The 25,841-nt window shown below is 47.9% G+C and overlaps 1 protein-coding gene and 1 long non-coding RNA gene across 8 annotated transcripts in view; one reads left to right on the forward strand and one right to left on the reverse strand.

Moving 5' to 3' along the window:
* LOC134483822 (uncharacterized) lies at positions 1 to 24,410 on the reverse strand. Of its 2 annotated transcripts, XR_010060888.1 has the most exons (4): positions 24,275 to 24,410; positions 22,122 to 22,291; positions 6,585 to 6,733; positions 1 to 4,701 (listed from the first exon to the last, which is right to left on the reverse strand). It is a non-coding gene; the product is annotated as an uncharacterized LOC134483822 (long non-coding RNA). The 2 variants fall into 2 exon arrangements; XR_010060887.1 differs by lacking the exons at positions 1 to 4,701; positions 6,585 to 6,733 and having other exon boundaries at positions 20,201 to 22,291.
* The window catches only part of Traf3ip2 (Traf3 interacting protein 2), a 43,249-nt gene that overhangs the window by 4,340 nt on the left and 13,068 nt on the right, over positions 1 to 25,841 (forward strand). For 3 of the 6 annotated variants that reach the window (XM_063279316.1, NM_001044248.1, XM_006256532.5), the window contains exons 2-4: positions 7,866 to 8,684; positions 19,410 to 19,599; positions 23,930 to 24,108. In XM_063279316.1, coding sequence (XP_063135386.1) covers positions 7,874 to 8,684; positions 19,410 to 19,599; positions 23,930 to 24,108 — 1,180 coding nt within the window. In that variant the 5' untranslated portion in view covers positions 7,866 to 7,873. Of the gene's footprint in view, positions 1 to 7,865; positions 8,685 to 14,215; positions 14,542 to 19,409; positions 19,600 to 23,929; positions 24,109 to 24,235; positions 25,674 to 25,841 lie in introns of those variants that run through there. The other 3 variants (XM_039098886.2, XM_063279317.1, XM_063279318.1) reach the window with 3 other exon arrangements.

Raw genomic sequence — 25,841 nt, forward strand, 5'->3', positions numbered from 1 at the left:
TTTTTGTTTTTTAAAAGAACGTCAGGACGGGGTTGAGGATTTAGCTCAGCGGTAGAGCGCTTGAGGCCCTGGGTTCGGTCCCCAGTTCTAAAAATAAAAAGAAAGAAAGAAAAAGAAAAAAAATTCAGGACTAGGGAGATGTCTCTGTGGGGTAGATTGCTTGTTGCCCAAGTTTTGAGCTGGAGTTCAGACCCACAGAATCCACCCAAGAGCCAAGCATGTGTGGCAGCCCTCCTGGAATCTCCAGTGTTTGGGAGACAGAGCCAGGGAAGCTGAAGAGCAAAATGGCTACCCACAACATTGAGGTGGGAGACACCTTGCCTCAGTATATAAGGTGGATCGTAGAAATACAGCACGGAACTCTGTCCTCTACATGTACGGACCTGCAGTTGTGGAGGACACGATATGGATCGAGTGAGTGCACATCACACCGTACCCCATACCAACAAACACGCAGACACATTTTTTTTTAAAAAAATTCAGCCTATATAGTGGCACGTGCCTATAATCTTGGCATGTAGGAGGTGGAGGCAGGAGGATCAGGATTTCAACGCCAGGATCCATGAATCCATCTCAAAATACAATCCACAAATCCAATCGGCTGGTGATCAGCTTGTCTTGATTACTTGGGAACTGTTGTGCCTCGTATTAATTATGTGGGCTGCTCACTCCTGCCCTCCTCCTGGCTGTACTGTTACTCTTCTTCCAGGGACACAACCCACCAGTCTTTGCCTCAGAGACATCTCCTGGAAGCGATCCCCTTTCGGGCACCATCGCCATTTATCATCGTCCTTGGTGCTCTGTCAACCAGGTTTCAATTTATTTTGAATTCAGTTTGTGATTAAAAATTAAGGAGATCCAATCAAGTGCTTTTTTTTTTTTTTTTTTTTTTTCAAATCAAGATGCCTCTGCAGTCTGCTGGCACCCTCCTTTGTGACTGCTTGAGGGAAGGAAACACTGGCTGCCTCCTTGCAGCTTTACAGAGCGCTGGAGGGGTGTGTCCATTGGAGGGGTGTGTCCATTGGAGAGGTGTGTCCACGCCCCTTCAGGTCAAGGTGAAAGTTCAGAATCCTTGTTGGCTGCCTGCCCACCCAGATAAACAGCCTCCGCGCAGGCTGTTCATCCCACAGGTTCTAGGGCTGAACTGCTACTGGCCATAGGACCTTGAGAAAATTCTTTAGCCTCCCTGTACCTCAGTTTCTCCATTATACAACAGAACCAACAGCAGTACCCGTCAACTCAGGTCACAGTGAGAATTAAATGAGTTATTGTGTTTCAGGAATAACCACCATTCAGTGAAGATTAACGAAAGATAGGTCAAAGAGGGCAACCCTTCTTAACCAGACCCATGTTATCTGGCTTACTATTTGCCACATCTGCATAACCTTTTGGAGTACTTGGTAACCTGTAGCCCTTGGGCCAAGGGTAGCCTAGAGGTGTCTCTCTCTTCTTAGCCTAGTGCAAAGAATTATTTTTATGTTAATTTAAATGTTTTGGTTTTTAGTGATTTTTTAAGTGTGTTTAAGAGTGTGTGTGTGTGTGTGTGTGTGTGTGTGTGTGTGTGTAGTATACATGTGAGTGTGGTTGCCTGTGGTGGCCAGAGGTAGCAGATCCCTCTGGAGCTGCAATTACAGCCATCCAATGTGGGTGCTGGGAGCAGAATGCAGGTCCACGGGAAGGCAGGAGACATTCTTAACCATTGAGCCGTCTCTCTCCAGCCCCTATCTTTATGTAGTTAAAGGGCTGCCTAAAAAAGAAAGGAAGAAAAGAAGGAAGGAGTAAGGCGTTGAGAGATGGTTCAGGGGGTAAGGGCACTTACTGCGACAACATGAGGACCTGAGCTCAAATCCCCAGTGCACATGGAAAGGACGTGTACAACTGTGCACACCTGTGGCCCAGTGCTGGGGGGCAGGGGCAGGCGGATCCTAGGACCTCACCTGTGAGTCAGGCTAGGGTCAGGGAGAGACCCTGGCTCAGGGATAAAGTAAAAGCAGCTTCTCTGTCCTCTGTGGGTGCACACACACACACACACACACACACACACACACACACACACACGCACACCTACCTATATACACACATACCTATATACACACACATACTCACACATACACATACTCTCACACACTCACTCACATACATACACACTCATACACACACCTATATACACACATACCTATATACACAACATACTCACACATACAATACTCTCACACTCACTCACATACACACTCATACTCAGACACATTCTCTCACACAGACACACACATAGGCACATGTGCAAGCACGTGCATACAAATGTGTACCCATCTGGGCATGTACCACACAGTGAAATACAAGAAAGAGACAACATATGACCCATAAAGCAGAAAGGATATGCTGTTTGGCCCCTTTTAGGAAGAACTTGCGAGCCCTGGAACTCAATTGCTTGTGGCAATCGCTCGGAATCCAGAGGTAGACCTGCCTTCACCAAGCTCTTGTGTGGCTCTGGAAAAGCTCCTTTATGTGTCTCATTAAGGAATGGCAGGATGCTTCCTGCCTGTGGGCCAAGTCCAGATGAGCTAATGTGAGCTCAGTGTGGTGGGAGTCCTCTCATAGACAGCTACAGTCCCCATACACGAGGTTCAGGTGACACTCCTACTACCTGGCAGGAGACGGCATCTAGAAAACCTGTCCCAAAGCCGATGTCTTGCCGAGTGTGGACCAGCTCTGCACTGGTCATGCCTCAAAATACAACCACAACTAGTGCATGGCATTAGGTTGGGTCACTTGTGTCCTGAGACAGTCTTGCTTCGCAAACAGGAAGGGGTAGGACGCTATCTGGTGGAAGTGCAAGAAGGGAGGCCTGTGTGACAGAGGGGACAGAGGCCCTGGTGAGGTCATACAGGTGCTGTGAAGACTAATGGCTTCCATTCTGAGGCTCTGGAGAGTGAGCTTTGATGTGCTGCTGTAGGAAGTGGGTGTTGAGGAGAGATCTGAGCAAAGTTGATGCAGCTCAGGGATCCTGGCTGAGCAGTGTGCAGAGAAAGGCTGGAGAAGGGATCTTGAATAATTCTGTGAAAGGGAGACCGGGGCACATGTTGTCTGTGGAGTGTCAAGGCTTCTGACTGTAGGATAAGATCTTGTCTGCAAACCCAATCCTGTGTGTTGGGGGAGGGCAGAGGATGTCCACCTCAGACCTAGGAGGGGGAAAGGAAAGCCAGAGGCTGAGAGCAATGAAGAAACCGACAGAGCTGAGGAGAATGAAGAGGGCTGGAGAGACTAAGAGGCTGCTGCTCTTGTAGAGGACCCGGGTCAGCTCCCAGCATCTCCATGTTGGCTTACCCTATCTGTAACTCTAGAGGATCCAGTGTCTTCTTCTGACCCCCGAGGGTGCCAGGCACAGACAATTATGTGGAAAAACACTCACTCACACATAAAACATAATTTTAACCAGCACTCAGGAGGCAGAGGCCTACATTGAGGTCAGCCAGGTCTAGGAAGTTATAGGGCAGCCCCGAATACAGTGAGACACTCGAGAACAGAGAAGAGTCCAAACACAAGAGCTGGAAACACAGCAAGTGCAGCTCTCGGTCCACAGTGGGCGAAGGAAGCTGTGCCAAGACGAGGGCTGCTGTCTTTAGAGTCAGGCGGAGGGCGTGTGAGCCCACCGCTCGCCTGATTGGCTGTTCACACTGAGACAGTCATTCCAGTGTCTAGCCTCTGTTTGCAGCTCATGCCCAGCCCCAGCGACTACGACATTTTTGGTTGTTTGGGGTTTTGTGTTCTAAGGAGTTCGCCCTCTCCTCAATCATGGTTGACGTTAGTCCTTAACCTTTGTGAGCATCCGGTCAGCGGTGGAATCTTCCCTTTACGTTTTTAACAGAGATAGAGACACACACTCAGTACAGATTAGAAGAGATGCAGGCTGTTCTGAAGCGTGAGCCCCGCCCCGCCCCCTCACCAGAGAGAACCAGCATTCCCCTTTCCGGATGGCATGCGCCCATGCAATCTTACGTCACCCAGGGCCGTGTGGCGCACAGTCCTGTTTTTTATTGTTTTAAACTTAATACGTTTGGACCTGCCCCCACTGCCTTCCACGTGCAGGTTATTTAAAGACAGACTGTTGGTTGTCCAGATGCCCAACACGTTTAAAGCCCAGAGCCATTTGTTTTAAGTCTGTTACTATCTTTATAGACCCCACTTGAAATGACGTGCGCACTTCTCCGTGGAGGAGAGTCTTACAAGTGAGATTGCTCCATCAAAGGGCACAGACTTTTACAATTTTGATAGCTTTTGCATTCCTCTTGGCAAAGCAAGGGAGACTCTGTTTACCTGAGGCACTTAAGAATCAGACGTAGCAGCCCTGCCTCATCCCGGTCTATAAGCCGGACTCCAGAGGACTCCCAGCCAGAACCCCACCCACCAGCTTTCCCTGAGGCCCCTCCCTTTCCTCAGAGTGGGCCACAGTTCAGCAGGCATGCTTTAGTACTCCAGGCCTGACAAGTCTTGGCTTCCCGGTTTTTCTGAGCCGTCCCAGTAGTGCACATTCCAGGGCTCCCACGGGCTGACCACCAGGCCCTCTGTCTGCTCAGAGGCCAGGGACTCTCTCCCCAGGTCAAGGCTGGTGAGCAGGGATTTTCTCTGTCAGTCGGGACTTGCCTTGACTGGAGTGCAGGCCACACCAGGGTGAGAGTCACGGGAACAGGACATGGAGCTAGCCTAGAAGAAAACGAGGAAACTGGAAATGGTTAGCAGTGGGGGAGCACTGGGTTGTTTTTAAAAGAATCATACTTTTTACAAGTTTTACTACAGCTAAAAGCGAGTCTTTGATAACCCCCAGTGCAGCTGCTCCCCGGGGCCAGCCAGGAAGGCTGGGCAGGGCTCCCCATGTTCTGCCAGTTCTGAGCAGGGCTCGGGCTGGGAGGTTCCATGTCTACAAACAAGGGCCCTACTGACTCTTCCAGGGACCCGTCCAGCTACAAAGTACTGCTGTACATAGATGCAATCATGTATTCAGTCAACAAATCTTCACTGAGCACCTACTATTATGGTTTCTAGGTGTTGAGTCTTGGTGCACCTAGAAGATGGAGAAGTCATGTAGTCAGAAATTAAACTTTGGAAACAAGCCGGATTAAATATTTCCATTATGTATTCGTAGGGTGGTAATGATTGCTAGAGAACAGTGGGTGGAGGTAAGGGGAGAGTATAAGCACTTTATGGGGGTTGGGAGGGCTCAGGGAGACCTCACTGGGAAGATGACAGTTGAGGAAGGACCTCTGAGGAGAAAGGAAGGGAGCCATGCAGGTTTTTGGAGGGAAGAGCATTCTAAGAGGCAGCGGCAAGTGCAAAGGCCCTGGGGTAGGCTCCCTGTGCCTTCCTGTGTGTACTCTCTCTGAGTTGGATGCAGGGGATGACAGACAGGACGGTACTGTCTGTGTCCTTAGGAACCATTTCAATAAGCGTTCACTGTCTAGCCTTCCGTCTTCTTTCATTCGGCACTACTTGGAGACAGGAAGCCCAACAATTGGAGTTGAGCGTATGCTTGGAGGTGGGGCTGCTAACCTGGAGTAAGGGCCCACTGTGTAGTGACTCACTTAAACTCTCACGCTTGCCCGCCCGGCATAGCTTTGTAGTCAGTCATTCCTGTTGCTACTGTCTTACTGGGAAGGTTTTTGCTGCCGGGACAGGTTTATTTACTGTCACCTGCGGGGCCATGAGCCCCTTTATGTGCCAGTTTTAAGTCACCTGAGATGGTCACACTTCATCACCTGATTTTAGCTTCCCCGTAGCCCCTGAGCTAAAAGAGCCCAATCTGCAATTTCAGTAGATCTTTCAGTAGGAAGTACTTGCCACATTGGAAAACCTGGATCGTGGAGGTGGGGGTGGGGGTGGGAATAGGGGTGGAGGTGGGGGTGGGGCAGAAACATTTGCACCTGAAGTGTTTGGAATTTGAGCAATGGATGCAAGTCGCATGACAGGAGCTGGCAGAACATCATCCTCTCGCTTGCCGCTTGCCGGCTCCCCATCGCCTCTCCTCACCTTCTCTGTCATGTGAGGCTCACAGATGCATACAGATCATGCGGCACTCCCCGCCCTGGAGAGGCTGCTGGTTTCCTAACCGGCCGTTTGTGTGGCGAACACGGTGCATAGTGCACCCCATTTTGTAGCTGTAGGCAGAACTGTTAGGATAACGGGGAAATGGTGGTGTGCATTTAAAAATAATAAAATGTTGGAGCATTTTATACATTTTGGGGGAGGTTCTTAGTCATTTTCAAAAGTTCTAAGGAGTTTAGACGGTGGGGTCTCTTCCGAGGAGGGAGGCTTAAGAGCAGCTACAAGCTGGAGATGTGCCCCGTGTGCCCAAAAAGGGGCTCAAGGGTTGCGGCCGTGAGTGGGTGAGAGAAGTGTTTTGCTCCTGGGCTCTAGTGATTTTCCTGCCTCAGCCTTCTTAATAACTGCAATTATAGGCCTGCGCTGACATGCGTGGCTTTCGGTAGACAGTTGACCCCACTGGATAGAGACTTCACTCTAGTTCAGTACGTGTTTGCCTGCTGTGTGAGAAGAAGCCCTGGGCTCTATCCAGAAGTAAACTGCTGGCCTACCTGAAAGGCAAGATGGTGTGGTGCAGGCTGTCTTCTTCCACGGGAGTGGGCGCAGGGTGCGAGAGACAGTAAGTCCCCATTCTCCAAAAGCTGTGTACCCTGGGACTTCAGGCGCAGTGTGCGCTCGGTCGACGGCGGTGGTTGAAAGGCTGAGTACATCCAAAGTTAGAATTTAACGTTCCACGCACCGCCTTTTTCTCTCCAGTGTTTGAAGTGTGCTGTGTACAAAGGCCCTCTGTAGAGGAACCCACTGGGATTTCTTCCCCACACATGCTTGCTCTGAAACTTCCTGTGAACCCCCAGTGTCCCTACAGCACCCCGTTTCCCAGACTTTCCTCTATTTGCCCTACCGAGGGGGCATCACGGCAACTCGCTAATGATTAGACAAAGGAAGCCCTCCCTTGTGTTAAGTTGATTTTCAGAGATAAAGGCAGTTTTGCTTGGATGGAAGGCGGCTCTGGGGGCTGAGGGATAGTTTAACAAGCCTTTGGTCTCCCTACCTTCCTTGCAGGCTCAATGCCCAGAGGTACATACATCCTCCAAATGACCCAAGCTGTTAAGTGGAAATGTCACCGTGACCTGTTTCAATGCGTTTTAAGCTTGTGCTTTCTTTCTCTTTCTTCCTTTCTTTCTTCCTTCCTTCCTTCCTTTCTTTCTTTCTTTTTTTTTTAAAGAAACTTATTTGGTTTTCAATTAAGCAATCGCCAAACGGAGTAAAAAAAAATTAAGTTCAAAAGGTAAAAGTCTTCCTCCCTCCCGCTCCTCTCCTGCCTGAGCATGGGGACTGTGTGTATCCTGCATCCTCCGGGCACAGAGGAGGCTACACCACAACCATAAGCTGTCCTGCTTCTCATGCTAAAACCACGAGAAGCAACCAGCAGTGTGCCCTGGACGGTTTTCCTGCATCAGCCCCTGGGATTTTTTTCATCACGCATTCCAAGCTCACAAAGCAGACCAGTTTATGACAATCTCTCTCTGTCCTTGGTGTGTGGCAGTTGATTTTTACCCATGTTTCCCCCATACTGGTAAGCAATTCCTACCACAGACTGACTTCTGGTCTGTTACTTCAACTGCCTTCCAGATAAAATATCTTAATAAGCAGAATGCCTTTGTCTGCAGGGTAAGTAAACAACTTTCTGTGATTGGGGCCCTGAGAGCACAATACTGTCACGCTGCTGTTAATTTAAACCACATCCTGAACCAGGTCCTTTAAGGTCATAAAATGGAAACTCCAAACAACTGATCTATCTTCTGAGACGGGCATGTTTTCTCTTGTTCCAGAAACTAGAATGAATCGAAGCATTCCCGTGGAGGTTGACGAATCGGAGCCCTTCCCGAGTCAGTTGCTGAATCCGATCCCAGAATCTTCTCCAGAAGAGGAATTGGAACCACCTGCCCCAAATACAAGGAACACGGCACCCAGCAGCTTGTCTGTACTCCAACGCCCTCCCCTGAAACTTGCAAATCACCAGCCTGTGTCGCAACAGGTCACCTGCTTGCGAGCTAAAGTCCTGGAGGAGAGTGAAGCCAGTTTCCTTAGAAGGCACCCTGATCTCGGCAAAGATGTTTCCTCCTGCTCCTCTGAAGCCAGTGAGCCTGGGTCTGAGCTTGGAGCCCTCTCTCTAGAGCATCGCTTTACACATATGGAAAAACGCGATAGATGGCTGGGACCTCAGCTTTCAGCAGCTTCTCCCGACACTGGCCATGACTCAGACAAATCAGACCCAAGTTTGCCTATGGCTTTGGCAGACTCCTCCAGTAGTGACCAAGAGATGAGGCCCAGGCCCGGGTCCCGGCCCCGGCCCTGGCCCCGGCACCACAGGAACAGGGCAGCCCCAGATGTGCCCACGATAGACACTGGGTATGATTCCCAGCCCCAAGATGTCCTGGGCATCAGGCAGCTGGAAAAGCCCTTGCCCCTCACCTCCTCATGTTACCTGCAGGACCTCCCTGGGCCTCTCAGGTCCAAGGAATTTCCCCAGTTTGAACTCCAGAGGTATCCGGCGAATGCGCCGATGCTGCCTCTCGATCCTTCCCCACAGGTTCCATGGAGTTATCAGTACTGTCGTCCCGGAGGGCCCTATCACCACCAGGCGCCATGTAAGTGATCGTTACCGCTTCTGGACATTCTGGACTAGGGACCGAGGAAAGGACCGAGCAACGCTGCCAACGTCCAAAGACTAGCAGTAAGGGAGCGTTCTCTGGTGCAGGCTTTTGAATGGGCAGTTGGCTTGTGAGGGGGCCTTACAAGTGCATTTTGTTAGCCAAGGCCAGCCTCACTTGAATCTCCAGGAGGCTTAGAACAAAGTGGATCCCCCCGATGAGCAATTGAAACATGACTCTAGACAGAGAAGACCCTACGGAGTTCTAGAAAATCCGTCTGTCTTAGATCTTGGGGCTTCTTTCTGGGTTCTTCCTTCCCTGTCACAGCTGGCAGAGAACGTGGGCGGGACCTCGTGCCTGCCGAGTGCCAATCACAGCACAGGTGTGGTGGATTTCTTACCTATGAGTCACTGAGAACTGAACTTTGGCAAGGCAGATGTTGGGTTTAGTTCTCCAACATTTCCGGGTTAGTTTAAAAGGCTTTGGAAATTCTACCTCTCCTTACTTAAAGATACCTTTTCTAGTCAAAGCAGCAGTGTATGGGTAGTTTGCTCCAAATGACATATGCCTAGGAGTTGAAAGGGGGCTATTTCCTTTACCCAAGTAGAATTCCCTATTATAGGATTTTTGATATATTTACTTCCAGTGGGCTTTTTTTTTAATTCTTTGCATACCTAATGTAAAATACTTTGCAGTGATATTGAATGCACTTCACCCAGCATTGCTTTGAAATGTTGAATTGTGCTAGTGAGATGGTTGGTGATTAAGGGCACGTGCTGCCAAGGCTGATAAGCCACAGAATGGAAGGACAACCATTTAGCATTGTCCTCTGGCTTCTATGTGTGCACTGTGGCACCCAAACACACACACACACACACACACACACACACAAACACACACACACACAAACACACATACACACACACTCCCAAACACACACACACAAACACACACCTACAAACACACACAAACACACACAGACTCCCAAACACACACACACAAACACACACATACAAACACACACAAACTCCCAAACACACACACACAAACACACACAGACTCCCAAACACACACACAAACACACACAGACTCCCAAACACACAAACAGACACACAGACACACACACACACACACACACACACACGCACTCACTCACGCACGCATGCACACTAAACTGTTTCAATGCTGAACTGAAATATTAGCATTAGAAATATTACTGAGTTACCCTGTTCTCTTTGTCAGCCATTGAAAGTTCTTCCAGTTTTCTGGCCCAATAGTCAATACTATGACAAACATTTTTATCTGCATTTCTGATTAACTCCTTAGATAAAGGTGCAGAAGTGTGAATTCTAGTCAGAAGCCTTGTGAGTTGCAAGCAGTTGCCTTTATCTGTCACAGGCGATTGCTACATCTTGATAGCAAAGCAGGCATTGGCTCTGATAATGAGTGTCTCAGGAAGACCTTCCCCCTGGAAAGTATTCTCCTGTTGAGCCTTTGGTGGTCAGCACTGCCCCCTTGGGCAGCCTCCTTTTGAGACAGACATATCCAAATGCGGACACTTTGAGCCAGCGTGGCTTCCCCGTGCCCTCTGTGTCCTCTCTTCTATCGACAGGGCTGGAAGGGAGTGTTTGATCCGAAGTGCAGAGAGAAGAAGGGCAGGCAGGAGAGAAATAGGGCTGGACATGGGAATAATTCACACGCGGAGTACAAACAGCCAACTGCGTGTGAGACCTGGCTTAAGAAATGCCGCAAACGGTGCTGGGGAAATGGCTCAGCAGTTAGGAGCACTTGCTGCTTCTGGAGAGAACCCTTCAGTTCTCAGCTCACAATGGCCTGTAACTCCAGCTCCAGGGGATCAAGCGTCCTCTTCTGACCTCCAAGGACACCTGCGTTCACATAGATGTGCATACAGGTGTACACACACACACACACACACACACACATCAATTAAAAAAAGAAACCCAAAAAGTTCAATGATACATTTTATGTAAAAATGGATGCAAAAATAAAAATCTTGCACAGACTTAGGGGATAAGATAATGAATACTTTTGTACACTCTTGGTAAGAGCAGAATTGGGTGCAATTCTGGAAGGCAATCTCACTATTTATCAAAATCTTATGAATTCCCCATTTTGGCCAGCAGCTTTAATTTTAGTAATGTATCCTATAGAAGCATCAAAGAGTCAACAATAAACACAAACGACAAGTTATTAAAACACTAGGGGCAGTGGGCTGGAGAGATGGCTTAGAGGCTCATGGGAGTGCTCTGCTCTTCTGGAGGACCTGAGTTCAAGTCCCACCGTCCCTATCGGGCAGTTCACAATTGCCTACGTCTCTGGCTCCAGGGAGATCTGATGCCTCTGGCTTCTTCAGGCACCTGCCCCCAAGTCTGCCAACCCACATGCTGGCTCACATGTAATTTATTAAAATCAAAACCAAAAAAACCACTTTGTAGTGGCTGGAGAGATGATGGCTCAGCGATTAAGAATACTTTCTGCTCCATCGAGAGCATCAGCGTTTGATCCCAGTACCCAAAGTGACAAACTGGGGATCCTACAAATGCCTGTAATTCTAGCTCCAAGGGGTCTGGTGCTCTTTTCTGCTCGCTCCCCACACCCCCGCCCCTCTGGGGTGTGTGTGCACGTGTGTGTGTATGCACGGATAAAATAATATCTTAAAACACTGCCGATTTATAACGGGTGGGAGTGGTAGAGACGTCTCTGATGTGAGAGTTTAACTTCAGGGCGGTGTAGAATGATGGCCTGGACAGAGGCTGGAGAGAGCCACAGTGCCTGGCCAGCCTCAGGTCTCAGGTAAACAGCCCAGCCATTTCAGGCTGCTCTCCTCCGAAGGTAACAAGGCTGTGGGGTCGGACAGTACATGCATGTCGACTTGACAGTTTCCGTTTATAGTGGGGACATGGCTCAGCGTAGGTTGAAGAGTACCTGTGTGCCGTGACTTATTTATACCGTGGTCTCCTGGGCCCCTATTGTGTGACATAAAACAGTGTTTATGTTCTGACGTAAATAGGGTGCAGGGGGAAAACAAGATAGAGCGTTGATCCCATATATGCTTGCGAAAAAGGAACTACCTGTGTTTACTTACACCTTTTTTTTTTTTCTATTCTTTTTTTCGGAGCTGGGGACGGAACCCAGGGCCTTGCGCTTGCTAGGCAAGCCCTCTACCACTGAGCCAAATCCCCAACCCCTACTTACACCTTTAAAGGCCCTAAAGGATTGCACTAACATGAGAGGAAGTGGGGAATTAAGAGGGACAAGGAAGAACTTGCTTTTCCTTGTAATCTTAATATACTTGTGTTAATTTTTCATAACATTGTTCCTATGATTAAAACATAAATAAAAGCCAAAAGGAGGGGTTGGGGATTTAGCTCAGTGGTAGAGCGCTTGCCTAGGAAGCGCAAGGCCCTGGGTTCGGTCCCCAGCTCCGGAAAAAAAAGAAAAAAAAAAAAAACCCAAAAGGAGCAAATGTGCCTAAAAACTGTGCTTCTTGCTGCATACCCTTGCTCTTGCCCCTGAGAGCCCTAATCAGAGGGAAGCTGTCAGGTGGCCCAGTGCTTGAGGTTTTCTGCAGGCTATGGTGGCCCTGGAATATTAATGAAGTGCCCACCAGCAAGGACTCCCAGGAGGTTGCTGTGAGGGCTAAATGAGATAATGCACGAAAGGCTCTAGCAAAGAGACTGGCTGACAGCAAGCCCTCAGCACAACGGTTCTCAGCATGGCCGGTATCCGGAAATGGATCGTGCACCCCAGCCCTGTGGAGGCAGCCTTCACTTTCAGGCCCCCCTGTGCTGGCATGGATTTTAAACATTCAGGACAGGTATACGAAAGCTTAGTCTCCTGTCAGAACTAAAGCTGCTCTTAGTTGCCACCAAAACCACTTCAGAAGAGCTGCTCACTGGAGGGAGGCTGTGCTGTGGAAACCAGGGCTACGTGTTTCTACTCCTCCTTAGGAGAGCACTGCTTCTCTGCCTGTTAATGAATATATAAATAAATAATGATCGCCATGCAAATGGTGTGTCTTCATGCTTTGCAAGTTAAAGCAAAAGTAACATTGCTGGTCACCCTTTTCATATATATCAAATAAAAAGATCCGAAGCAGATGAGAACAAGACATGTTTTCCTCACTAAAGCTCCAGGAGAAGCCAGTCTCTGCTGTCTGAGAACCATTCAACTGAGGGTCACCAGATGAGGCTCAAGCCCTTGTGTTTTATGTAACTTTTGCTTTCTTTATTAAGGTGGCAGAATAAGATAACATAGTGGGTACATGCTCCCATGGACACGTATGCACACACACACACACACACATACACACATACACACACACATATATATACACACACCACACACACACACATACACATATATACACACACCACACACACATACACACACACACATATATACACACACCACACACATGTACACACATATATACACACACCACACACACATACACACACACATATATACACACACATACACCACACACACATATACACACATACACACACCACACACACACATACACACACATACACCACACACACATACACACACACATACACACACACATATACACACACCACACACACACATACACACACACCACACACACATACACACACACATATATACACACACATACACCACACACACATATACACACATACACACACCACACACACACATACACACACATACACCACACACACATACACACACACATACACACACATATACACACACCACACACACACATACACACACACCACACACACATACACACACACATATATACACACACACATATATACACATACCACACACACATACACACACACATATATACACACACCACACACACACATATATACACACACCACACACACACATATACACACACATACACCACACACACATATACACACATATACACAACACACACACATATATACACACACCATACACACAATACATATACATACACTTATACACACCACCACAGACGCATACCATACACACACACACACACCACACACACATATACACACATATACACCACCCACATATACACACACATACACATACTCACATACCACCACAGATGCACACCACACACACATATACACACACATACACTGCACACACACACACACACACACACACACACACACCACAGGCATATACATACCACATACGCACACATACCACACACACATACACACCACATGCCCCGACACATGCACACCATGCTGCTCGCACACACAGACAGTTTGTGTGATTGTCTGACAGGAAAATGCATGTACAATTAAGGCAAGGACCACTACGCCAGATGGAAGGAAGGAGGGAGGAAGGAGCTGCCTTGCAGGAGTCCCAGCTGCTTACAGCTGGGGGAGTTCATCTAACAGTTTATGTTGGCCACTCTGCTTCCCGGCTAAACTGATCGCATTTCATCGTGATGTTTTTTGACAACTTGGAAAATCAGACTTTTATTTCCTCCCTCATAAACTCTTTACTACCATTCTTAATAAGGAAGAAAAATGCTGACGCTTTCCCCTGACACACGGAAAACCTCATTTAAGGCTTGGTTTACCATTCCAAGTGGTCAGAGCCCAGGGACACGAAGACCGTGTGTACTGGAGCCAAGTGGCTCACGAGACTGACAAACAACAGGCGCTCATGGGGGCTCGTGCATGGAGACTGTTTTCATGTTGTGCCCAACACTGCCTCGCAGCCGAGGAGCGACTCTGCTCACAAGTCGCTTGTCTGTCACGTCACCCACCTTCCGTCTCCTTCAGAGAGAACCCTCCTGATGGAATTTTAGGCACAAGAGGCAAGTCTGTGGGAAGCTATTTTCGAGCAGCGCTCCTCAAGTAGGTGGCTGCTGATTTATACGCCTCTCCTTCTCACACACCGGCTCATGTGGGTTTGTGTTGAAAAACAGACACCTACAGACACACAGATTTCTCTCTGTCTCTGTTTATCTTGCGCTGCGAAAGGGAGCTGTCTCATTTTTATCTCTGCTCGCTGTGTGCCTGGGAGTATGGGTTCTATAAATATTTGCTGAATGAATGAAAAGAAGGCTCTACCTTCTGGGGAAAGGAAGAGATCTCTCTCTAACTATTGGTGGAGTCTTTGTGATATCAAGGCTTCGAAAGCCATCTTTAATTGTGTAGCAGGGAGAGAAAGAAGGAAGGACACGCCCATTCATTTATCAATTTATTTAGTAAGATTTGCCATGCTGTGTACTGGGCACTCTATAATGTCAAACACGGTCCACAAGCAGAGGAGACAGGAAATCAACAAAAATTTGCATGTAACATGACAAAGCATGTATGCTATAACGAAAATGCCAGGGGTCCGAAAAGGATGTTAATAGGCAGGCAGGCAGGCAGCCTCATTTGACAGACAGTTGAACCAAAAGCTGAGGAATAAGAAGGTCAAAGAAGGGGTTGGGGATTTAGCTCAGTGGTAGAGCGCTTGCCTAGGAAGCGCAAGGCCCTGGGTTCGGTCCCCAGCTCCGAAAAAAAGAACCAAAAAAAAAAAAAAAAGAAGGTCAAAGAAGCAAGGAGACTGCTGTTGCTATGGGGCCCAGAGAGAGGCCATCAGGGCAGGGAAAGCGATATCCCAGAGCAGGAAGTATAGGAGGCCATGGAAGGGATCTGTACCCACCCTGAGATAAACTCTCTCTGGGAAGCAGAGCCTTGAACTGTACAGTCTTGAGAAGAACACCGAGACCAGTACTCAGCATGGAGCACGGAGCTAGAAAGGCCTGATCATGCTAGTGGAGCAGAAGGGTTAGGGTTTGAGCAGTGAGGTCAGGCAATGTGGCTCAGTGGGTAAGGGCGCCTGTCAGTGAGCCTGATCCCTGCTGGACCCCTGGGACCCGCAGGGTGGCGAGGACCAACTCTCTCAAGTTCTCCTCTGGCCTGCAAGTGTGCATGTGTGTACACACTTGTGCACAGAGACCCAGTGGATGGAAACATAAAACAGACAAACAAACAAACAACAAAAGCCATCATAAACTCACGAAATGAAGAGATGGTTATTTACCTAATAAACATACTTTTTAATTTAACAACTAACCAAATGTCCAGGCAGAAACGGTCCAAGTTCTACATATAGAAGGAAGAGGTTCCTTTTGGCCGACCCTCTGATAATCAGCCTTTGTTTTAAACAAGCGATGACACAGAGGCTTACATTGTTGGTCCTCTAATTTAAAAACCAACAAGGTGGGCCACTTTTGTCTGCTCATATATAGTGGTAACTTCTTACCACAGGTGGCTATTTCAGAAATGAGTTACAGCTCGTCAAGTCCTCGGCCCACGTGCTTAGTGATTTTAATGATACGATTTGTTGCTATGAGACAAAAACATGTTGTGCGGGGGAAGTAATCTGCTCGAAATCATCTGACCTCGATTCAAAGGCTTTTGATTAACAGCACTAACATCCGCCTTCTGAAAGGGGAGCACACCCTGTGATTAGAGCTTTCGAGTCCCTTTAAAGCGAATAAAATGTTATTAGGTACTCATTAATGGATACGGGGAGCAAAAAAAAAAAATGGCTGCAAATAGTAAAAAACTTCACTTGAGTTCACTTTCAGCATCTCCCTTGGAAAAGCTTTCAGGGCCTGCCAGTTTCTCCTGACCTTGTCTTTCTCATCTCTGGAGGGCAAAGCTGATTTCTAAAAGAGCGAGCAGCAGACAAGAAGCAGGCAGTACAGCAAACCAAGACTTAGCAAGCAGGCTGCACAGTTCAAAATGGTTCCTCTTCCATGTGTAAGCTGACTCTGTTACTAACTGCTTATTGAATGCTGCCCGTGGAGCTGTACGTTGCCTGGTGAATGATTTCAAAAAGTCCATCGCCCCCCCCCCCCAAGCTCTTACAAACCCTTCCCGGTGATGAGCAAAATAAAACAAGGGAGGCAGAAGCTAACATGCTGAGGGTGGGTCCCCTAGAACAGGTAGGTGATAAGGGCCATGAAGAAGTTGATCTGTGAAGATCTAAGGCAAGATCTTTCTGAGTAGTGAAGAGACCAGAGGTGGTGACCAGCTTGGGTGGGGTATTCAAGATGGTAAGCCGGTGACGGTGTTGTGGGAGACAAGGTTGACGAGAGGGACCTGGTCAGGAAGGCTGAATCCTAACTGCTATAGAGTCCTGCAAAATTACAGTCAGAACTGTCTCTAAATCCATGCAAAGCTAACCTAAGGGAGACCGGGGCTCCTGCTGGGGACATGACTGCAAGATATTCTGTCCTTTTTAGCCTGAGCAGCAGTAGTGACCTGCCTGGCTGCCCCAAACTCCCCCTGACCATCTAGACCTCCTGGAATCTATCTGATCTGCTCTACGAAGGCCGTCAAAGCAAAACTTTAGTGACAGACTTTGAGGAAAGGGAGAAGACAGCAGTCTCCATGGTCCTGTCTCCCCGTTCTTAGAGTCCCCCTCTAAGTCCTGGTTTCTTTTGTCAGCCCTGTGCTGGGGCAAGCCTGGGCAATTCCCTTTCTTTTCCCTTTCTTCAAACCTTCTGTTTGCAATAGTTAGGGCTTAACAATAGCAGGACAAGGGTCATGTGTCAAAGCCAGTAGACAGTCTAGGTTGGAGGGTCATGGTCACTTTCTGCAAGAGGAAGAACGGTAGGAAGGACCCAGCTGATATGAGGACCAAAGCAAACAATGAAATGGCTCCAGGGGGGGTGGCCTAGAGTGAGAGTCTAGCCTGTGTAAACTGCCAGGGCCATCCAACCAAGTCCCCAAGTCCAGACAGTGGGGGATGTTGAAGCAGCCACACTAGTAGACACCATTTGTGTTTGCTCTTCTGTGCTGGAAGTTGCCACTCCCTCGAACGATCCCTTAAAAGTGTCCAAGGGCTCTCACTGCATACCAGACACAGGACAGCGCCACCCTCTCTTACTTCACCTGGGAGACGAGGTCCAGGGCCTGACCTCATCAGCCTGACCCTGCAGAGTGAAACCTAACTGTGCCACACCTCTTTGCCAGTTTATTTCTCGGTTTCCTTCACATTACCCTGGCAGGCAAACAGAACTACTACCGTAAGTTGGGCGCGGATTTAAAATCAATGCCAGTTTCTTAAACAAAAATGCTTTGTGTGACCTTATGGGTTATGTCCAGATTAGAAGTGACAGCTTGGGTCATGAGGAACTTAACACTTGCTTCTCTCCAATCTCCATGTGCCTGCACCTCTCAGGTTTCCCAACTTCGGCCCTCTGGGCCTGTGTAATGCCCTCTTACCACCACCACCACCACCCACACACCCTCCCCCCAGGCCGCATGTCTCTCCTCTGAACCTCATTTCAAATTTCCATTATAAATCTGCTCGAGTATCTACCACAAGTGCACCAAAGGCCGCAGGAGGCTGCTGGGTCCCCAGGAGCTGGCGTTACAGTCACGGTGAGCTGCCTGACCTGGGTGCTGGGAACCAAACTCAAATCCTCTAGAACAGCAAGTCCTCTCAACTGCTGAGGCAAATCGCCCAGCCCTGAGTTTTTCTTTATTTCTCCAACAGAGTTGGCTGAGCTGGCCTTCTCTTGGGACCCTGTTGCCCTGGGGGCGTCTTAGGACCAACTTTCTCCCAGTCACACCTTCACATTACTCTAATCGTTGCTCTTTAAAAATAATTAATTAATTGATAGTTTTATGTTTATGTGTGTTCATGTGTATGTGTGTATATGTGTGTGTGTGTGTGTGTATTATGCATGTGTGGGTGTATGTATGTGTGTGAGCATGTAGAGGCTAGAGGGACATGTCAAATGTTTTCCTCAGTCAGTCTCTACCTTATCTTTGAAGAGACGGTCTGTCACTGAGTCGGTAGCTCACTAACTCGGTCTGACTAGGCAGTGAACCCCAGGGATTCTCCTGCCTCTGTCTCCCCAGCCCTGGTCCTGTGCTGCCCCATGCCTAACTACTTGTATGTAGGTGCTGGAGGTTTGAACTCAGGTCTTCACACTTACACGGCAACTATCTAATTGACCAAGCCTTCTCCCTGCTCCTCCTCTATTTTCCTCGAACCAAGTGAACATAGGCTGTGGTAGGAGAAAATGTCAAGTTATAGGATCTCGCTGACTCCTTTCCAGAGGACAAGCCAAGGTGTTACTCATGTATGTCTTGCAAGAAGGAGCTCTGTGTGTGTGTGTGTGTGTGTGTGTGTGTGTGTGTGTGTGTGTGCGTGTGTGCACATACATACTTAGTAGTGGTAGGGAACATAGTCATTTTGTTGCTGTTTGGTTGGTTTTGAGACGTGAAGTCAGTATGTAGATCAGGCTGGCCTTGAACTCACAGAGATCTGCTCCCAGGGCATGTGGTACCACATCCAGCCCAGCCCATAATCTTAAGCCTACCACATTAAGCCCTAGGTTCTAGATGTTAGGGACAGAGGTGCCAGAGAGGCTCTTCATGGTTGGATTAGCCTAAGTATTTTTTTAAAACGTGACTTAAAAATATTTTTTTGAGTTTTCTAGTTAGAATGTCAAACATGTGATGTCGCAGATGTTTTTACATAGAAGAAAGTGTATCAGTTCCGTGACCGTTATAAAGTGATCAGTGGTACAGAAATATGACAAATAGTGTGGAGGTAGTTGCTCTCTGGCCCCCCTCAGTTGCTATCGGAAGAAAGTTGCTCAATGAGCTTGCGTGGTCCTTCGCTTGAAGGAGCTGGAATCAACCTCTGCTACTGCTGTGTTCACAGATGGTCATGGCTACCCTCCAGCAGCAGCCTACCAGCAAGTCATCCAGCCTGCTCTGCCTGAGCAGGCCCTTCTCGGGGCAAGGGTGAGAGGCCTGCACCCTATGCAGAAGGTCGTCCTGAATGACTCCAGCCCCCAGGACCAAGAAGAGAGGCCTGCACAGCGAGACTTCTCTTTCTCAAGGCTCCCAAGGTATGAGGATGGCAAGACCCACCCCCACCCCCACATCCTGACATGAAAAGGATGTGGCTGCTACAAGACGCGCACATGTAGGGTCTCTGTTGGCCCGTCCCAGGTCAGTGCAGCCACACAGTGAAACGCCCAGTATGGACTGTTCAGATCGGAGCCCGGTAGAAAGAGGTTGACAGGGCTCTCCTTCTGCACTACCACATCTGATTTCTCGTTATTTTCTTTAGTAACAAGACCATCCATAGGAGCTGATCTCTCTTCTGCCACTTCCAGAAAAATAATGCTGGTTTTCAAAATGCCATCTAACCCTTTGCTTTGGTCTGTTTTCCATTGCTATAACAAGGCATTTGAAGCTGAGGACTCGATAAAAGTTTATTTTATTAGTTCAAAGTTCCAAAGGCACATCTTGACTCGGTCACCATCATGGTGGAGAGCATCATGGCAGGAGTATGAGGTAGAGGGAAGGATGGTTGATGATGAGGGTTGATGACTGGGGGGCATTTGCTGGTTTCAAAGTCATTACCCTCCTGAGTCACCCTCACAAATATCATATGCCACTTTGGACTTATTTTCTCTTGTTTTGTTTTGTGTGTGTGTGTGTGTGTGTGTGTGTGTGTGTGTGTGTGTGTGTGTGTGTGTATGTGTGTGTGTGTGTGTGTGCGCGCGCGCGCGCATGTGTTTTTATTTGTTCGTTTTTGTTGAGATCAGGTTTCTCTGTGTAGCCCTGGCTGTCCTAGAATTCTCTTTGTAGACCAGGCTGGCCCTGCATTTGCCTCTAACCCTGAGTGCTGGGATCAGATATGAGTCACCTTACCCAGTTTTAAATTAACCTTTCTTTTGAAAAAACATTTAGATTTATAGGGGGGTTGAAAGGTGCTACGTAGCAGATGTTTCTATAGCATTGATTTAAGCCCGTTCTGGTACCCCTGAGTTCTCATTTTAGTCCAACAAAGAATGTTCAGCTAAGGAGCTAATTCTCTGACCACAGACTGGAAGGGGAGCTTCAATAGCAGACATTTACTCTCACTAATCTCGTGATATTAATTTTATGTATGGTTTTGAACATTATTGATTACTATTGCTGCAATAAAAACACCATAACCAAAGCAAGTTGGGGAGGAAAGGGTTTATTTGTCTTGCATTTCCATATCATTCAAAGGAAGTCAGGACAGAAACTCAAGCAGGACAGGAACCTGGAGGAAGGAGCTGGTGCAGAGGCCATGGAGGTATGCTGCTTACTGGCTTGCTCCCCATGGCTTGCTCAGCCTGCTTTCTTATGAACCCAGAACCACCAGCCCAGGGACAGTACCGCCCACAATGATCTGGGCCCTCCCCATCAAACACTAATTAAGAAAATGCCCCCTAGTCAGATCTTATGAAAGCATTTTCTTACTTGAGGCCCCCTACTTTCAGGTAGCTATAGTTTGTGTAAAGTTGACATAAAACTAACCAGTATTAATTATCAAGGCCTTAACATTTCTTTATCAAACCGATAATCATCTTTTGTAACAATAAAGCAACTTTGTGTATAAAAAGATTCAGTATGAATGATACAGAAACGAATCCTCTAGTAGTTGAAAGTTTATTTTAGAGGCTCATTTTCTCAGTATTTATGAAAACATGAGATAAGTAACTTCCCTAAACTTTCTCATGTAGTCTGAGATTTCATGATTTTTTTTTTAAGTTCTAATATTACATAAGACTTTAAGAACTTTTAAATTACTTTGGGGTAAAAACATAAGCAAAAACCTATATTAAAATCAGACATTCACAATCTTATAATCATAACATTAAAATTTTACAATATGAAACTATTGGAAATATAAAACAAATGACAATCATGGTCTCGCTATCCTGACTTTAACACGCTTCCAAATTTGCCTCCGGTTTTTAAAAAGGAACAAAACATTATAGGTATAGTTTTAATTTCAGTGTGAGAGGTAAGTTACAGGAAAGAGACATCATTCTAGTCCCCTCTCCCCATCTTCTCCAGATGTCTATTCTGTTTCCCCTTCTAAGTGAGATCCATGCAGCCCTCCCTTGAGCCCTGCTTGTTACCAGAAGAAAGGCTTGTAAACCTCCATGGCAAGAGAAAGAAAGAAAAAGCAAACAAAAAGCTTCTCACTTATTTTTCTGTGTGTGTCTCTATACCTGCGTGCTATAGCACACGTGAGGACAGAGCACTCGTGGAGGGCGTCGGCCTTGACAGCACCTGCCCTGGGAGCCCCGCCATCTGACCTGCTCACCTGCAGCTGATTTGGGCAGACGGAATTTAATGTGGGGAATCGGATGCTCATAGAAGTGGAGGCTAGGGGAGGGTCATGGAGCCTCCTCCTCCCGCACCGCACCACTGTAACTGACAGCCCCGCCCTCTGCCCCTGCTAGAGCTGCAGTGGCAAAAGAGAGATGCTACCCCTGTCCTCAACATCCAGGGATGCTGGATTTCCTGCAAAAACAAAACAAAACAAAACAAAACAAAACAAACAAACAAACAAAAAAAAAACACCCAACCAAACCCCACATACCTGTTATTGTTTGCCAGTAGAAATTAGAGAAGCAGCAGAAGCAATACATTTCTGTTGTTTTCTAAAGCTCACACCCGAGGGCCTGCGGTTGTTTTTCCCCTCAACACTCCCAGGAATCTCAGCAGGCAAAGAAATAATGGAGATCCCATGTTGCCAGTCAGATTTTTCACCTACAGAGTAACAAAAGAAGTACTTTTTAAAAATTTTGACTTTATTAATTTTACTTCCCGACAGCAGTTTCTCCTCCCAACTCCTCCTCCTCCCGCCTCTCCCTTTCCCCCACCTCTCCCCTCCCCCAATCCACTCCTCCTCTCATTTCTCTTCAGAAAAGGGCCGGCCAGCCTCTGTGGATATCACCCTAACCTTCTATGCCATGTCAAGTTGCAGAAAGACGCGCCCTCTCCTACTGAGGCTAGACAAGACAGCCAAGTAGAGGGGGAATGTCCCAAAGGCAGACAACAGAGCCTGGGAGAGACAGCCCCTGCTCCCACTGTTAGGGGTCCCAAGAAAACCAAGTTATGCAACTGTAACTTATGTGTGAAGGGTCTGGGTCAGTCCCGTGCAGGCTCCCCGGTTTGTGGTCCAATCTCCGTGAGCCCCTGTGGGCCCAGGTTAGTTGATTCTGTGGGGGTTTGTGATGTCCTTGACCCCTCTGTTCCCCCACAATCCTTCCTTCCCCTCTTCCTCAGATTCCCCCAACTCTAATGTTTGGCTGTGGGTCTCTGCATCTGTTTCCATCAGTTGCTAGGTGAGGCCTCTCTGATTATCACTGAGCTAGACACCATCTATGAGTATAGCAGAGTATGACGAGGAATCATTTCTTGAACTTTTTATTTTTGCCATTCACGTTTGGTTCTGACGTGGGTCTCTGGACTATCCAGCCTACTGCCCTCTAGGCAATGTCAGGGGTGGGCTTCCTTTCATGGCATGGTTCTCAATCTGGACCAGTCCTTGGTTGGCTACTCCCACAATTTCTGTGCCACCTTTGTCCCAGCATAACTTGTAGGCAGGACAAATTGTACCTTGCAGGTTTTACGGCTGGGCCGGTGTCCCAACCCCTCCACTGGAAATGTTGCCTGGTTATGGGAGATGGCCAGGATCCCCCATTGCTAAGAGACTTAACTAGGGTCAGCCTCATAGATTCCTGGGAGTTTCTGCTGCCCTAGCTCATCCCAGAGATGAGCTCCCTCTGTCCTCCCACCAGAGTTGCCCTGTACCTATCCCCACCCCTGTCCAGTCCCCTCTCCCCATCCACTCGAGATATCTATTCTGTTTCCCCTTCTAGGTGAGATCCATGCAGCCCTCCCTTGAGCCCTACTTGTTACCAGAAGAAACGCTTATAAACCTACATGGCAAAAGAAAGAAAGAAAAAACAAACAAAAAACTTTCAAAACATAATCAAACGTTATCTATCGTGAGCTAAAAGTGTCCTTTTTTTATCTGAATGCCTTTAATTTTAGCTTTCCGTGTCACCCATCATGCTATTTTGTTTTGCTGGTGACCTCGTCTGACCTGTACCTGGGATTTATTTTCCAATTAGACAGACCTTGGATAGAGAAATCAAACCCCCGCGTCCCTCTTTTGACCCCAGCACAGGTCCTCACATATGGGAGCCAGCTGGCTTGTTTTTTTATAAAGGAAACTCCACGGGACACCCCCTCCCCCCATCTGTGTCAGATAAGAAACAGAGGCAGAGGGGAGATGGTGCATCAGAATGGTCCCACAGTTTATGTAAAGTTTTTCTGTCTCCCCCAAACTCTGCCTTTGTGATGAAGATAAAAATGTTGTGTAAACATATTCCCTCGCAGGGACCGGCTCTGCCGCCCACCATCTAATGGAGCTGGAGCTCCCGAGGAGTCCTTGGACCGTCCTGCAGAGCTGAGACCACATGGTCCCCAGGCTCTGTCCCCAGCTGCCGTGCCTAGACCCCCTAGCAACCCCTTAGCCCGAGGAACTCTGAAAACCAGCAATTTGCCAGAGGAATTACGTAAGTTGTTTGCATCGTGGTTTTCTTCTCCTTGGGTTTCATGCCCAGTGAGTTTGTCTTAGTCAATCATCTAAACTCTCAGCCATGTTTTACATATATGGTAAGATTTACCTTTCCCCTTTTTCAGTGACCCCGAGCTCGGAAGCAATGCTCCCAAACTGCTTACCACCAGATTTTCCTTAACGCACAGGAAACTACAAACGACACCCATACTTCTTCCCTCCTCAGTGAGGCTCTTCCGGGACGTGCCCCTGGGTAGATGGATTGGTCGCTCATGTGGTACTGGGTGGGAACCCAGTGTCTCGCTGTAAATTAGCAGCAGCTCTCAAGAACAAGGTTGTTTTCTGCAGCAGTGAGCAGCCTGGTTTGAAGAAACAAAAACTGTCTCACGTTGCCCATACTGCTTCACACCCCGATGCAAACTAAAGAAATTTAGTTTTATTTAAAGAAATACCCCACTCAGTGTCTGGCAGGGAGGGCTTTGTCTCCTACATTTTGCTTCAAGAACCAGCAGTGTTGAAATACCACCAGACTGCTCCGAGAGTGAGGCCAGCTAGGATTCTCAGTTCCAGAAATCTTAAGCAATCAGTCACTACTTATGAATTATTATCTGCTAGAGAGGCTCACTCTTCCCAGAACTGGGACACTCAGAACCAAGCCTCAGGCCTTTGCTTTGCAAATTGCTTTTGTTGACTCTCCACTCAAAGTCACTTCCGGCTCTGAAAGACTTCTGTGACCATGATGGCTATGGGTTTCCTGCCAAAATCCTGTTTCTGAGCATCTTAAAATCATATACACTTCAATTACACAAAATATCTGAGTGGACAGGCTTACATGGTGTATGGTCCCAATATTCTGTCTTATCTGGGAAGGGAGTCCTAAAATTACCACGCACGGAGGTGGAAAAGGATCGAGCCCGGCCTGGATGCCTGCCTGCTGGTTTCTTCCACCAACACACAGGGCGCACGCTTTCATTTGAGAGCTCTGTTCCCATCGGAGCCCTCTAAGCACAGATAAACACACAGACTCATCTTCTCTTCAACATCTCTTAGTCCTCTGCCTCGGGGTTTCTTGAGATTTAACGGGTTCATTCCACACTAAAAGGCATCTCCCACGGCATCTACAAACTGCTCGTGAAGAAACCTCTCTGCTGTCTGAGAAAACAGCGGTTCTGGCTGGGTAGGGCAAGCTTGTCTGAACAGTTCTGTCCATGGCTTCTTGCTGGCTTGTGGGGGAAGAAGACACTGCAGCACTGAGCTGCCCTGAGGCACTGCCTTCCCCTTAAACGGCTGATCTGGACATCAGACTCCTCCTGCTTCCTGACCTCTCTCCAAAAAAGGGTTCAGGGCAGCAGAGAGCATCTCGAGATCAAAAGCAGACGCTGCCGGGTGGCCCCTTAGCAAGCCTTAGCTTCTTAGCCTGCTGGGAGAGCATTTTCCTTGGGCACAGGGCCAAGTGTCTCTAAGAAACAAGGCAGTGGCTTGAGCTGAAAGGACAGGCTGGCTGTGGGTGGTAGCTTTTGTAGCATCTCCCGTGGCATTCCATGAGACCTCTAAGGCTTGTCTGAGACTGCCCTTACTGTCCTCTGTCCCTCCTGTCTTCTGTTCTCTCTGGACAGTATGTTCTCTCTTGGATAGCTCCCAGCCCTTGTCACAGGGGACAGCACGATCCACACCACCACAGGCATAAGCCCTTGGACCACCCTCCAACACAAAAGGCAATGACCATGACTT

Source organism: Rattus norvegicus, chromosome 20 (genome assembly GCF_036323735.1).
Source record: "Rattus norvegicus strain BN/NHsdMcwi chromosome 20, GRCr8, whole genome shotgun sequence".
NCBI classification, from domain to species: Eukaryota; Metazoa; Chordata; class Mammalia; order Rodentia; family Muridae; genus Rattus; species Rattus norvegicus.